At 38.1% G+C, this 15245-nt stretch overlaps 1 protein-coding gene and 1 pseudogene across 10 annotated transcripts in view; one reads left to right on the top strand and one right to left on the bottom strand.

Annotated features, from left to right (window-relative positions):
• The window catches only part of Atrx (ATRX chromatin remodeler), a 137527-nt gene that overhangs the window by 84880 nt on the left and 37402 nt on the right, over positions 1-15245 (top strand). For all 10 annotated transcript variants that reach the window (XM_052171710.1, XM_052171708.1, XM_052171703.1 and 7 more), the window contains 3 exons: positions 1830-1967; positions 3229-3404; positions 5050-5167. In XM_052171710.1, the coding sequence (XP_052027670.1) occupies positions 1830-1967; positions 3229-3404; positions 5050-5167 (432 nt within the window). The remainder of the gene's footprint in view (positions 1-1829; positions 1968-3228; positions 3405-5049; positions 5168-15245) is intronic.
• On the bottom strand, positions 9080-10384 carry LOC127675438 (RING finger protein 11-like; annotated as a pseudogene).

The raw sequence follows: 15245 nt of genomic DNA, 5'->3' as shown, positions 1-15245 counted from the left end.
TTTGGTGGTGGGAATTGAGTCTTGAGGCTCTCTTCTCTATACTACACTCTACCTGCTACACTGCTAGCCCTGGCTCTGACTTTTCAAAATAATACCAATAGGTGGCATTATAACATTTTGAAAAAGAAACACTGTAGAATGATACATTTATTTGGCTCTTAATTGTCTTTGAAAAGTGTTTTCCTATTTACTTAAATTGGTCTTAAAGAGTTCTCTTATTTTAGTGATTTTAGTTTTTAAGCCTCAGAAGACAAAATCTCTGTGTATGTATGAACAATATTTAAAGCAGTGTTGTATTTAAGTAATATTGTCTGCTTCCTTCCTTTTAAATAATTCCTTGGAAAGACACCGACAAACCTGAATGAAGTCTTTGTACTAATGCTTATGAGTTGTTTTACTGAAATAATCCAAATTAAAGTTAGCAAAAGGAAAAGACACAGTGGACAGGATTCAGGAATTTCTGGGTTGGGGTAGGTGGTTATCTTCTAGTAGAGTCATACAGAGAGAGTTGGCTTCTTCCAGTAAGGATTCATAAGTATTATCAGCCTTCTGGCTTGCTTTGGAATTTTGTTAAGTCTCCAATTCCTGTAGATGTCTAAGAGACTCTCAGTCTTCTTACCATAAACAAGTTTTTAGAATAGATTGTCTGGATATTCTGAAGTTTCTAGATAAAACACACATGTCATGCCACATAGAATATTATAACTTTTCCTTGGGCAGTTAATCTTAATATTTCGCACCCCCAGCCCATGCATGAATGTGTGTACATAGCATTTCTACAGAGGAGTACAGATGCTTTCTACCCAATTTGAGCTTTTTAAATGTAAATGATTTTTCATAATGTAATACAACTACAGACCTTTGGCTTTTGTTGAATTCATTTTTTTTCTCTGACTTGTTGATGGCGTGAAAATCATGAATTCAGTAGGAACTGTACTTCAAATTTAGAAATTTAATTTCTATAGGTTGCTGATTCTCAGCAAGATTCTGTCTTAAAAGTCCAAGCTTCAGCATTGGGTTTCATGGCACATATCTACAATCCGAGGGTTTGGGATGGAGAGGCAGGAGGACCAGTAATCAAGGTCATTCTCCTGTATTTAGTGGATTCCAAGCCAGCCTTGGTATGAATGAGATTCTATTTCATATTTTGCTCTAGGTGGATCCTAAATTTTATGGAAGAGCAGCATGTTCTTATAACCACTGAGACACATCTTCATTCAGTCCCTGTATTATTTCTTATAGCATTTGACATTTTTCTTTTCATGTATATTTAAACTCTTTGATGTTTTAGGCAATAATTTTCATGTAATGTCACAATATTGTTTTTAGAGATATTTTCCTTCTAATTGTTATAAATGCTATTATGTAATCATCTCTTAAAATATATTTCTTTTATGAAATACCTAAATATCTTGAAGATAATCTTCACTAGTTTTTCATTATCCTTTTTATATTTGTGTTTTTTACAGGCTTTCTCTTTGTCGCCCTGGCTCTCCTGGAACCCTGTCTCCTTAAGTGCTAGGACTGTGCCATTGTGCTTGGTTTTAAAATCTTTAAGCTCTATTCTTCATAGGGTTTATAGATCTTTAGTAGTACTTTAATATTTGGTTATAGGGACTTGATTAATACTAACTACTCCCATTTCAGTCATGCCCAGTGGCACATAGAATATGAATGTGCTTCTTCTGATATTGCTTTGTCTTCTTTCTAGATCAGCTGTATAAAATGATGAACCATATATACTTCGATGAGCAACCTTTTTAGTTTGATTGTTTCTTTTAGTTTTGTTTTCTTTTAATTAATTGTTGCTTTTATGTATATTTTTATAGGCCCTGATTTTGTTGTTTGTGATGAAGGCCATATTCTAAAAAATGAAGCATCTGCTGTTTCAAAAGCTATGAACTCTATAAAATCAAGGAGGAGAATTATTTTAACAGGAACACCACTTCAAAATAACCTAATTGAGTGTGAGTTTATATTATGCCATTCTGCTGTAGAATGTCAGTGTTGCCATTGACTCATATATTTTTGTAAATTTGGCCATTTCCTCCTTCTTCTGTCTGTTGACCATAATGTGTAGCTGGTTCTTCTGTAAAAGAACAACATGCTTTTCAAGTGAAATGATTTGTAAATATGAGTAGCAGACACGTGCCATTGTCCTTGTTTAGATATAACTAAGGGAATAGAAATACTTAAAAAGTATGAGAATTATTTAGTAATTGCTTCAAAATATACAAAATGTGTATTTGCTTATTCAGTAGGTCTAATAGGGATATGTATCCAAGTTTGGAGGAAGTACCAGTAAGGACACAGAGTCTGGGTTTGATATTGTATACCTCTAATCTCAGCAGTGAGGAGGCAGAGGCAGTTGGATTTCTGTGAGTTCAAGAATAGCCAGTAATCCATAGAGAGACTTTGTCTCCCCCTGCAAAAATCAAAATAAGAAATGCCAATTGGGAACATTTTGGAAAGTAGAGATGAGAAAAAAAGAACTTCTAGCAAATCTTCCCCAGAGTAGCATTTTCTCAGACTAAAGACAAAAGTGAAATACATGGAGAAGTGTCTTGTGACATGCTCTCACTGTCATGAAATACATGGAGAAGTGCCTTGTGACATGCTCTCACTGTCATGTGATGGACGAGAGCTTAGTCAGCCAATTGCAATTGGCATCATAAGAGTTCCACATTTTCTTGTTTGTTCGGCCTTTTATTCGTTCACTTTTTCCCTATTTCTTACAGAAATGCTATTTTACATTGTGATTGTGTTTCATATAGGACTATTGATGGCACCTTTAATGATTTCTGCACCTGAATCAAGAATTGAATTAGCTATATGACATACCCACAGTAGCTTGTCTGTCCTATTTGTACTATTTTTATGTGGTACTTAATATTTTCTTTGTAGCATGCTCTCACTGACCATAAAATCGTCATTGCAGTTATGTACATTTTACAGTTATGTTTTACATGTTACGAATAGTAATTTAGAATCAACTGCTGTGTAACAAAATAGGTCTAGGATTTATGGATGATCTCTTTCAGTTTCTTATATCTTTTAATTCCAGGCTTAGACCCTCCCCCCTTGGCTTCTTTACTGCCTTCTACTTCCCTTCCTGATAATACTTCTATAAGATGAGCATTTGGCATTAGGAATATTTTGGAAAGTTTTGGATAGTTACTATCATAATTATCATTAACATTGTTAATGAATTAATGTTTTGTGTCTTAGATCATTGCATGGTTAACTTTATCAAGGAAAATTTGCTTGGATCCATCAAGGAATTCCGGAATAGATTTATAAATCCAATCCAAAACGGACAGTGTGCAGATTCTACCATGGTAGATGTGAGAGTGATGAAAAAACGTGCTCATATTCTCTATGAGATGTTAGCCGGATGTGTTCAGGTACAGCGATGCTCCACAGTGACCTAAAGCAGTGTTTCACTTTAGGCTTGGGCTACTTTCTTTCATTTTCTTTTTATAATATTATAATTATAGCTGTTTGCATTGATTTAAAGATCCACCAATTATCCACATTTGTAATACCTTTTACAATTTAAGAGCATAGTTGGTCTATATAGTTTTCTTCATATTTTGCAGTGTTCATGATTTGATTCAGGTTCTTAGAGCAGCGGCTTGTGAAAAGAAGCACAGCTGTTATTTATGATTAAGAAATTGTTATGTATACTTGACATGGTATTCCAAATCTCACTGTTTGAATAGCTGCAGTACAGGCTAGTATGACTTAAGAGAAGAACTATTTTTAAAGTAATTGTTAAGGAACAGTTTTTGGGGCTGGCAAGATTGCTTAGTGGGTAAAGGTCCTTGCTACATAAGCCTGGCAACCCAAGTGTAATTTCTGGAATCCATGTGAAGTTGGAAAGAAAAAACCTACTCCACCAGAGTTGTCTGTCCTCTACATGGGTGCTGTCATATACACATCATCCCTACATTCATTCACACATTGTTCATACATCCTTTCACAGGCACATGCATGTACTCATGCATATACCAGTTTTATTACTTTGGGGTATATACTGAACAGGTTAATAATGTTGTTTACAATAAGATTGTCAGTGAATGTCCAGATATAAGTATGTAGAGATGGAGCTATCAGTTCAGAGATTTCAAGATCTATATTCTATCTTAAGACACTAAAGATAGTTACAAAAATGGCCTACAGCGACAAAAAAGGCTAGCCTTTAGTATGACTATAGTGCTAGCATAGAAGATAATCGTGAAAAAAAAATGAAGAAAATAATTGTGTTTGATCATGTTGGCTATATGTACTATTAAGCACTTCTCTTCTGTAGTACTATTACTACCCAAGCAGTAAGGTGGTTTTCCTCTTTAAGTCATTATTTGTATTTAATAATTATTAGTATTTGTGGGATATTTTTCTGTCCCTCTAATAAAATTGTTTTACTAGTGTTTTATACATGTCTTATTTTCTCAGAGGGTTGAAACATTGCTTCAGAAGTTATTGTTTACCATAAAACTCGGATTGCATTAGAATTTGAATTTTGTGGGTTTTTTTTTTCTTTTTCTTTTTCTTTTTTTTTTTCTCTGTTGAGACGGGTTTTCTTTATATAGGCTAGGCTGGTCTGGAACCCTTGATGCTCCTGCCTCAGCCTCTCAAGTGTTAGGATCACAGGCATTTACTTCAACACTTGGCTACATGACCCTTTGATTGCTATGATTTCCTGTGTTAAAACCAAGTTGCTTTTGATAGTATTGCTTTTCAAATGACTCTGTGCTACTTTTAACTTGCGTTTTGTGAAGTGATCATATGACCCCTTGAATTTAAAACCTGATGGTCATCTTGCAGTATCTTTTTTTTTTTTTTTTACCAATGTACCATATTATCTAGTCATATGAAATATATTAAGTATAATCATATCTGGTCCCTGGTATGAATCGAGAAGGAAACTATCCTTAAGAAAATATTGTCTATGTTCTTTCAAGTTTAAAATCCCATTGATCTTCCTTCTGTTCATTCTGGTTACTTATTTAGATCATTGATTTATATTCTTTGTCTTGTTAATTGCAGAGGAAAGATTACACAGCATTAACAAAGTTCTTGCCTCCAAAACATGAGTATGTGTTAGCTGTGAGAATGACTGCTATTCAGTGCAAGCTCTACCAATACTACTTAGATCACTTAACAGGTAACAATTACATTCCGTTGTTTTAATCTTCTCTATGAATTTGGTCTTTTTCTGACGAATATAGTCTTAGTAATTTTCTATGTTGTTTGCTTTTTTTTCTTTTTAGTTTTCTATTTGAACAAAATATGCTTAAAATTACAATGTTTATAACTAAAATTGCTATCAATGCTAAACTCAAGAGATAAACTTTTCATTTTTTTTTGTTTGTTTTTGGATTTGTTTTTTTCCGAGACAGGGTTTCTCTGTGTAGCCCTGGCTGTCCTGGAACTCACTCTGTAGACTAGGCTGGCCTTGAACTCAGAAATCCGCTTGCCTCTGCCTCCCAGAGTGCTGGGATTATAGGTGTGTGCACCACCGCCTGGCCAAGGGATAAACTTAAAGCAATAATGTTTTTTGTTTGCTTGCTTTGATTTTTTTTTTTTTGAGACAGTTTCTTTGTGTAGCCCTGGCTGGGTTACCACCCCCTGGCTAATGAAATAATTTGTAATAGAAATGCCCTTACCTTGATGTTTTAGCACCCTCCTCTCCAAATACACAAGAAAATCCTCAGAAATCTCTATGTATCATATGTAAATCAGCCTCTAATTTCTTAAGAGTAATTTATGGGAGGTGGAGAGATGGTTCAGTGGTTAAGAGTACTTGCTGTTCTTTCAGAGGATCCAGGTTCAATTCTTAGCACCCACTTGGCAGCTTACAACTGTTTGTAATTTTAGTCCCAGGGAATCTGACACCCTCACAGACATATAAGCAGTCAGAACACCAATGTGGCTAAAATAAAAAATAAATTATTTGAAAAAAAATGCAAAAGAGCAAGTTTATGCCTAATATGGTGGTACAGGCCTTTAGGTCCAGCACTCATTAGACAGAGGCAGGCATCTCTCTGAATTCAAGACTAGCCTAGTCTACACAGTGAGTTAGTTCCAGGACAGGCAGAGACAGAGACAGTCTGCCTTGGACAAAAGAAACAAAAGGAGTTCTTCTGAAACATGTGCAACAGAGGAAACATAAAATCCCAGAGTAGATTTATAATATTCAGTTGCATTGGTTTTGAAAGATATGTAGATCAAATCCAAGAGATTGTTTCATAATTCTCAAATTCTCATAGTTTGAAGGTGAAATACAAGGCCAGGGCTGATGGAGAGATGGCTCAGCGGTTAAGAGCACTGACTACTCTTCCAGAGTCAGGACTGAGTTCAATTCCCAGCAACCACATGGTGGCTCACGACCATCTGTATTGGGATCTGATGCCCTCTTCCGGTGTGTCTGAAGACAGCTGCAGTGTACTTACATACATTAAATAAATAATATTTATTAAAAAACTTAAAGCATCTAAAAATCTTTTCTATATTATAATAAAAGACTCAGGGAAATGCTTAAAATACCCTAAAATGTTAGTGAAGTTATTTTCTGTGAAGTACTGTTCATTTATTATTCTTGGTATCATTTCATCATCTACGTGCTATATGTTCCTGCTCTGCTGTACATGATGTTCTACTGCGTTACATAATAAAACCTAGTCTACTTTGGAGCTAGGTTTCTCACTCATTGGTCACATTTTCTGGTACCAACCCCAATTGATGAATACATACAGGGTTAGTATGTAATAGCTAAGAAGTTACCCTTCAGCCCACCTGGACACTTTTATTGATTAAAAGAAGAAGTAGTAGCAGTAGCCGGCCAGCCAGACTCAGTGGTGCATACATATAATCCCAGTACATAGGAGGGGAAGCAGCATTATTGGGAGTTCAAAGCCATTTTCGGCTACAGAGTGAGTTGGATGCTTTCTAAGATACAGACATCTTAAGAGAGATTCTTAGCTAGGCACAGTAGCAGGCAGATCTCTGAGAGTTCAAGGCCAGCCCATTATGTAATCAGACCAGGTGTGGGGCTTTGGGAGGAGGAAAGGGAGATGCGGAGGGGAAGGGAGGTGAGGCAGGCTGGACACACTAAGAAAACCTAGTAAATGTCTCGTCTGAAAATAAAGAGCCCGAACCACCTTCCTTACCCCCTTTTCCAGGCTCTCCTTTTCATCTCCTTCCTCTCCCCCTGTTCACCCCAAAAAAGGTAAAAAATGGAAAGTCAGGATGTAGAAGTCACTGGATTTTATACTCCTTGTTTGTTTGTTTGTTTTCAAGACAGGGTTTCTCTAGCCCTGGCTGACCTGGAAATCACTCTGTAGACCTCGCTTGCCTCAAATTCACAGAAGATCTGCCTGCCTCTGCTTCTGCCTCTGCCTCCTGAGTGCTTTAGAGGGATTAGAGGTGTGTGCCACCATTGCCCTGCTTGAGTTTTATACTCATAATTTGTAAATGTTCTACCATATACATGTATCTCAGACTGAGTCTCTTGCTCTCTCTGCTTCTTGAGTACTGGAATTACAGGTATGCATCACAGTTCTCTTTTAAGTGACTTATTTTGACAAATTCCATTCATTATACTGTTTTTTATTCTTTTTTTTTAATAGATAAAACATTACTTTTTTTTTTTTTCGGATTTTTGGATTTGGTTTTTTCGAGACAGGGTTTCTCTGTATATTCCTGGCTGTCCTGGAACTCACTCTGTAGACCAGGCTGGCCTCGAACTCAGAAAATCCGCCTGCCTCTGCCTCCCAGAGTTCTGGGATTACAGATGTGTGCCACCACCGGCCGGCTAAAACATTACCTATTTACTAGACCACTTCTACCTCTAATCCTTCAGAAGTGTAGAGATTGAGTGTATTCTTACATTAATTGCAAGAAAAAGTAATGGAGAAGTTCCTTTGCGACAACAACTATGAAGTCATGTGGTTATATAAATCTTGCTGCATTGGTGTGCAAAACATAACACATTTCCCTTTCCTGTCAGTCACCTAGCAAGACTTAACAGATACTTTTCTATGAAACAGACCAGATGTGTTTCTGTAACTTTAATAACTTCAGCACTACAGTAACAAGAGATGCAATATCCTTTTGCTATGGTTCCAGACGATGGGGAAAGAGGTCACAGGAAAGAGAATCAAAACTGTCACAGCTGAGAAACTATTTCTTAAAGTTTCATCATGGTGCCACCTTCATTTTTACATAGGCATGGTGGCATAGTCAAAGCTCAATAAATCAGAAATATTAATACTTGAATTTCAGCAACTTTCAATTATCACCAAATTAACAACCAAAATAAAAAGATAAGGCACACAAGGAAGGTGATATCAAATCCACTTTGCTAGCCTTGTTTCCTGACACATCAACTCATTTTTAATAGAAAGAGGATAGTGCATCTCAGTTTGCTTACAAGCTAGGAGATCACTTTGAATTCTGCATTTCCTAACTGCAAACAGAATATAGCACTTACAACAGGTTATAAATAAATTGGTTTTCAAGCATCGAGCCAGCCCCAATGATAATAATACACTATTTAAAAAGACCTAAGGCAATGAGTTCCATTTCCAATGGAAAAAATGAACTGTGCAAACAAGCTTAAAACTACTTTTTTGTGCCAGTGTTATAAAATGTAGCTTTTAATAAAACCTTGACCCAAATGTCAGTAACTTTTCAGAAAAGAATTTGGATGGGAGAAGAAATTTACTTCATTTAGGAAAAATAACAACTATCTTTCCTAAGCTTCAACACACACAGTTTAAACATGTCCAGTTGCTGTAACACTTTACACAATTCCTTTGTAGTGGAGCAAGAACCAGGTCTAATAACAATTATAAACACTGCGTCAAGGCTTTACATGAAAATACCATCCATCCTACTTTCCCCCTAAATTTCTAAAATATCACATACTTTCCTCAACATCTGCAGCGATGCAGGAATTTTTAGGAAACTTTTGTGCATGACCTTAATTCCTAATCCCTGGCTCTTTGGGCTCAGTGAGAAAAGATCAAAACCACCAAACTGACGGTTCCCTTGAAGTCAGCCGGGAGACCCTGGCTCAGTTAGTCTCATAGGATGAGAGCAGCGCTGCATCAATTGGCTCCATGCAGCAGGGGCACCTGAAGGATCTCATCAACCAGTCATCTGTACAGTCCAGGTGATAGATGTGCATGCACGGCAGAGATTGAATCGGGTCCCCATAGACAAAGTCCATCAGACAGATCACACACTCTCAGAATCTTTTTTTTTTCTGATCCATTTCTTCCAGGGTCATAAACTCCTTTAGGCAGATGCTATCTAAGGCCTATTCTTTGAGCTATTCTAATTTGTTCCTCTTCAGTCTGCTGAGTTGCTAGCTGTGGGATGATAGATGGAAACCGGAACTTGTTGCTGATATGGCAGTGGTGGCCGCGGCTCCTGATCTGGCTCCGTCCCCTCGCCAAAGCTTGCCGGGTCCGACTGAGACAGGGAGACAGACGTCATCCGAAGTCGGGGATTTGAGGCAGTTCCCCAGCTTCCAAGGCTGGGGTGTAAGCTTGAGATCTGGTGGAGGAAGAAAGCTGTGACCCAGCACACTTGGCTGTTCGCTTGCTAGGCCCTGCAGGGTTCAAGGCTGCAGGCCTGCGCTCAGACGGTGGCTCCCCGGCGCCACCAAGAGGCCGCTCATGCCAGCCCCCGGGGGCAGAGGTTGCGTTGGGGTCGCCCTGTTGTTTATTCTTTATGATTTCTTTACTGGTTTGATTTTAAAATTTTCAGTATAATTTCTTTAGATGTAGTCAGTTGCTTTAGCTGATTTGATCTTCTCACATTTTCCCCCAGTTTTATTTACTTATATTACTGTTGTTGCCACCCCCTGTCGTTCCCATCCCATTCCTACTCTCCCTTACCTACAAGAGAGTGCGCCCTCCAGGTCTTCCCCTCCTTGGGTCCTCAAGTCTAAGTACATCTTCTTCCACTAAGGCCTGACCAGGTAGACCTCTGTTATATATGTGGCAGGGGCCTTGAACTGCCCTAGTATGCTCCTGGTTGGTGATTCAGTCTGTGGGAACTCCCTGGGGACAGGAAGAGTTCTGGGTGCGAAATTTTGACTGGGTTAGTAACCCCATCCCTCTGCTTGATGCCCTCTCCCCTTTTGGCTGAGGTCACCCCCATTGAGTCCTTAGAGTCTGTCACCTCCCAGGTCTCAGGTACTTTCTACAGCTTGCCACCCCCCATGCTGCTTATTATCTCCATTTATTCTCTTGGACCTCTGGATTCCATTCTGTCTCCCCTCCCCCCCCCGCCCCAGTACCTGATCCTGTTCCCCAACACCCACCAAGGTCCCTCCTTCCCTCTGTCTCCCTTGATTATTTCCTTTCACCATCTAAGTGGAAATGAAACTTCCTTACTTGGGCCTTTCTACTTGTTAAACATCTTACAGTCAATTTTTGGGCTAATATCCACTTATGAGTGAGTGCATACCATGTGTGTTCTTTTATGATTGGGTTTCCTCACTCAGGATGATATTTTCTAGTTCCGTCCATTTGCCTGAGAATTTCATGAAGTTATTGTTTCTGACAGCTGAGTAGTATTCCATTGTGTAAATATACCATATTTTCTGTATCCATTCCTCCATTGAGGGACATCTGGTTCTTTCCAGCTTCTGGCTATTATAAATAAGGCTGCTATGAACATAGTGGACCATGTGTTCTTGTTAAATGTTGGCGCATCTTTTGGATATATGCCCAGGAGTGGTATAGCTGGGTCCTCGGGTAGTACTATGTCCAATTTTCTAAGGAACCAACAAACTGATTTCCAGAGTGGTTGTACCATCTTGTAATCCCACCAACAGTGGAGGAGTGTTACTCTTTCTCCACATCCTTGCCAGCACCTTCTGTCTCCTGAGTTTTTAGTCTTAGCTATTCTGACTGGTGTGAGGTGAAATCTCAGGGTTGTTTTGATTTGCATTTCCCTGATGACTAAGGACTTTCAACATTTTTTAAAAGTGCTTCTGGGCCATTTGAGATTCCTCTGTTATGAATTCTATGTTTAGCTCTATATCCCATTTTTTTAATTGGGTTATTTGGTTCTTTGATGGTTAACTTCTTGAGTTCTTTATATGTTTTGGATATTAGCATTCTGTCAGCTATAAATTAGTGAAGATTTCCCAGTCTGTAGGTCACTGATTTGTCCTACGAAAGGTGTCTTTTGCCATACACAAGCTTTTCAGTTTCCTGAGGTCCAATTAAACAATTTTTGATCTTTGAGCCTGAGCCATTGGTGTTCTGTTCATGAAAATCTACCCCTTATGCCAGTGAGTTTGAGGCTTATCCCCCACTTTCTCTTCTATTAGATTCAGTGTGTCTGGTTTCAATCCACTTGGACTTGAGCTTTGTACAAGGAGGTAAAAATATGGATCTATTTTCATTCTTCTACATACAGACCACCAGTTAGACCAGTACTGTTTCTTGAAGATGCTCTCTTTTTTTTCCACTGTATGTTTTTGGCTTCTTTGTCAATGATCAAGTATTCATAGGTGTGTGGATTCATTTCTGGGTCTTTCATCCTAGTCCATTGATTGACCTGTCTCTGTACCAATACCATGCAGTTTTTATCACTATGGCTTGAGGTCAGGGATGGTGATTCCCCGGAAGTTCTTTTATTGTTGAGAATTGTTTTTGCTATCCTGTATTTTTGTTTTTCCATATGAAGTTGAGAGGTGTTATTTCTATCTCTGTGAAGAATTATGTTGCAATTTTGATGGGGATTGCGTTGAATCTGTAGATTGCTTTTGGTAAGGTGGCCATTTTACTATGTTTACTACCAATCCATGAGCATGGGAGATATTTACATCTTCTGAGGCCTTCTTCAATTTCTTTTTTCAGGGATTTGTAGATCTTGTAATACAGATCTTTCACTTACTAGAGTTAGACTAAGGTGTTTGATACTATTTGTTGCTGTTGTGAAGGGTGTTGTTTCTTGGGACCATTTGCTTGGAAAATTGTTTTTCAGCCCTTTACTTGGAGATAGTGTCTGTGTTTGTCACTGAGGTGTGTATCTTGTATGCAGCAATACGCTGGATTCTGTTTAAATATCCAGTCCTTTAGCCTGTGTCTTTCTATTGGAGAGTTGAGTCCATTGGTGTTGAGACATATTAAAGACAGATGATTGTTAGTTCCTGCTATTTTTGTTGCTGGAGGTGGTATTATTCTCTTCTTTTGCTGTGAATGTTTAGAATGCTGTGAATTGTTGTGAAATGTTTAGATTATTATGTTTTCTTGGGTGTAGTTACCCTTCTTGTATTGGAAATCTCGTTTCAGCATCCTTTGTAGGGGCTGTATTAGTAGAAAGATACTGTGTAAATTTGGTTTTGTCATGGAATACCTTGTTTTCTCCATCTATGTTAATTGACAGTTTTGCTGGGAATAATGTCCTGGGCTGGCATTTTTGTTCTCTTAGGGTCTGGATGACATCTGTCCGTGATCTTATAGCTTTTAGAGTCTCTGTTGAGAGGTCTGGTGTAATTCTGATAGGTCTGCCTTTATATGTTACTTATCTTTTTCCCTTACTGTTTTTAATACTCTTCCTTTTTTCTGTGTATTTAGTGGTTTGATTATTATATGATGAGGATTTTGCTTTTTGGTCCAGTCTATTTGGAGTTCTGTAGGCTTCTTGTATATTTATGTCCATTTCTTTTTGTAAGTTAGGGAAGTTTTCTTCTATGATTTTGATATTTACTGACCCTTTAAGTTGGGAATCTTGGCTCTCTTCCATACCTATAATCCTTAGGTTTGGTCTCCTTATTGTGTCCTGGATTTCCTGGATATTTTGCATTAGGAGCTTTTTACACTTTGTATTTTCTTTGACATATCAATGTCTCCTATGGTATCTTCTATGTCTGAGATTCTCCCTTCTATCACTTGTAGTCTGTTGGTGATGCTTGCATCTCTAGCTTCTTATCTTTCCTAAGTTGTCAATCTCCAGGGCTGCCTTCCTTTCTGATTTCTTTATTGTTTCTATTTTCATTTTTAGTTCTTGGATCGTTTTAAGTTCCTTTACCTTCTTAATTGTATTTTCCTATATTTCTTTAAGAGTTTTAGGCATTTCCCCTTTTGGTACTTCCACCTGTTTACCCATATTTTCCTATATTTCTTTAAGGGAGTTCTTTATATCTTCCTTAAAGGCTTCTATCATCTTCATGAGATGGGATTTTAAGTCACTATTTTGTTTTTCAGGAGTGTTGGGGTTGCTTTGGTGAGAGAACTGGGTTTTTGTGGTGCTGGATCCCATTGGGTTCTGTAGTTCATGGTCCTGCACTTGCCTCTCAACAACTGTTCATCTCTGGTGTTAACTGACCAAAGTATGTCTAATTAGAGCCAGCCTCCTTAGTGGCAGGCAGTGTTGTCTCTGGTTAGGGTTGGCCTCTTGTGTCTCTGGTTAGAGCAGGCCTCCCGTGTCCCTTGTTACTGTGAAGCTCCTGGGAGGCAAGCCTCCTGTGTCCTTGGCTACTTGGGGCCTCCAGTGATGCAGACAGACTGAGGTGTGGTAGGCTCTTGGGCCCATTGATTTGTCCCCAGGTGGAGAAGCTGACCAGTAGGTGGAGCTCGGCTCCGCAGGTGGGCCCCCAATGTCAGCTGCTCTCTGGTTACTGCAGGCCTCCTAGGCTTGCATTTTCAAGCAGTTCTAAGTGTTTAGTGCATAAAAGTTTTCTTCCAGCTAATTAGATCTTAAGAAGTATTAGAGGATACAAAATCAGTTTTTCATATTAAGAATGGTCTATTTTATTAGTATATATTTTGAAATACACTAAGTATTGAACCAGCCCCTATAAGGTACTCTGAGATTTTTTTGTTTGGGGAGTGTTCATTAGTTTCTTGAGACAAAGTGTCATAAAGCCTAAGATAAGATGGCCTCAAATATACCATCTAGCCAGAGCTGTCTTTATGATCCTCTTGCTTCTGAAGTGCTGGGATGCACCCCCATATCTGACTTTGATTTCTCATTTATTTATTCCGTATGTGTATGTGTACACATGTAGACCACAGCACACATGTGGAGGTTAGAACAGTCTGCAAGATTCAGTTCTCTTCTACCATATGTGTGTCCCTGGCATCACATTTAGATTGTCACGCTCAGTATCAGGTGTCTTTTTCAGCCATTGGCCCCAAGTTTTCCTTTTTTTTTTTTTTTTTTTTTTTTTTTTTCTGAGACGGGGTTTCTCTGTGTAGCCCTGGCTGTCCTGGAACTCACTCTGTAGACCAGGCTGGCCTCGAACTCAGAAATCCCCCTGCCTCTGCCTCCCAGAGTGCTGGGACTACAGGTGTGAGACACCACCGCCAGGCTAAGTTTTCCCATTTTTAATGCTTTTCATTTTTTTCTTCTTCAGCTAATAATGCTTGAGAAACACAAAAGGATCTAATGATGTCCAGAACAGCTAGGTGGATTTTTAGTGGGCTTAAATAACTTGAACAACATTATAAACTACTGGACTTAAGACACCCTATTGAACACTGTCCAGCATCTCAGGAATACACTTTCAAGTGCACACATGACATCGCCCATATTCCACACACACAGAATTAGAGAATACGACAAGCCTCATTAAGCTCAGATTAAGGATAAAATGACATGAAGTATTTATATTTTTATCTATTTAACATGTGTAATATAATTTGATGTGTATAGCTACATAGCAGAATAATTAATATAGCTGATCAAGTGGACCTATCCTTGTATGTTTTGTGTAGGTAAAAGTATGTAAAATGCATTCAGTGTTTAATAATATGCAACAGATTTCTAACTGTAGCACTTATGCTCATTATTATGTCTGTAAAGTATTTATCCTACATGAGTGAAAAAAATCTGTACCTGTTTCCTTCCATCTCTTTGTTTTCTCTACCTCCCTGCTTCTGGCAGTCATTTTATATTTTTATGGATTTCAGGACTTTTCATTTTACTTCCATAGCAGAGAAATCATTATCTATGTAGCTGGCATATTCTCTTCTACTTCCTTCATGTACACTTTGTACATCAAAATCATAATTTTTGAAAGACCTTATGAATCATCTTATTTGGAAAGAATTGCTACAAGTTTTAATGTATGGAGCAAGGCTTTATTCCTCTTAGATGAAGGGACTACGGATACAATTTATAAGATTTCAAAAATCTAAGGAAAAAATATCTAGTTTTGTGACCTTTACTTAAAATGACAGTGTCCTTCCCAGTATGGGATAGGCAACAGATTA

Source organism: Apodemus sylvaticus, chromosome X (genome assembly GCF_947179515.1).
Source record: "Apodemus sylvaticus chromosome X, mApoSyl1.1, whole genome shotgun sequence".
NCBI classification, from domain to species: domain Eukaryota; kingdom Metazoa; phylum Chordata; class Mammalia; order Rodentia; family Muridae; genus Apodemus; species Apodemus sylvaticus.
The sequence above is the reverse complement of the archived record's forward strand: the minus strand, read 5'-3'. Positions and strand labels throughout refer to the sequence as shown.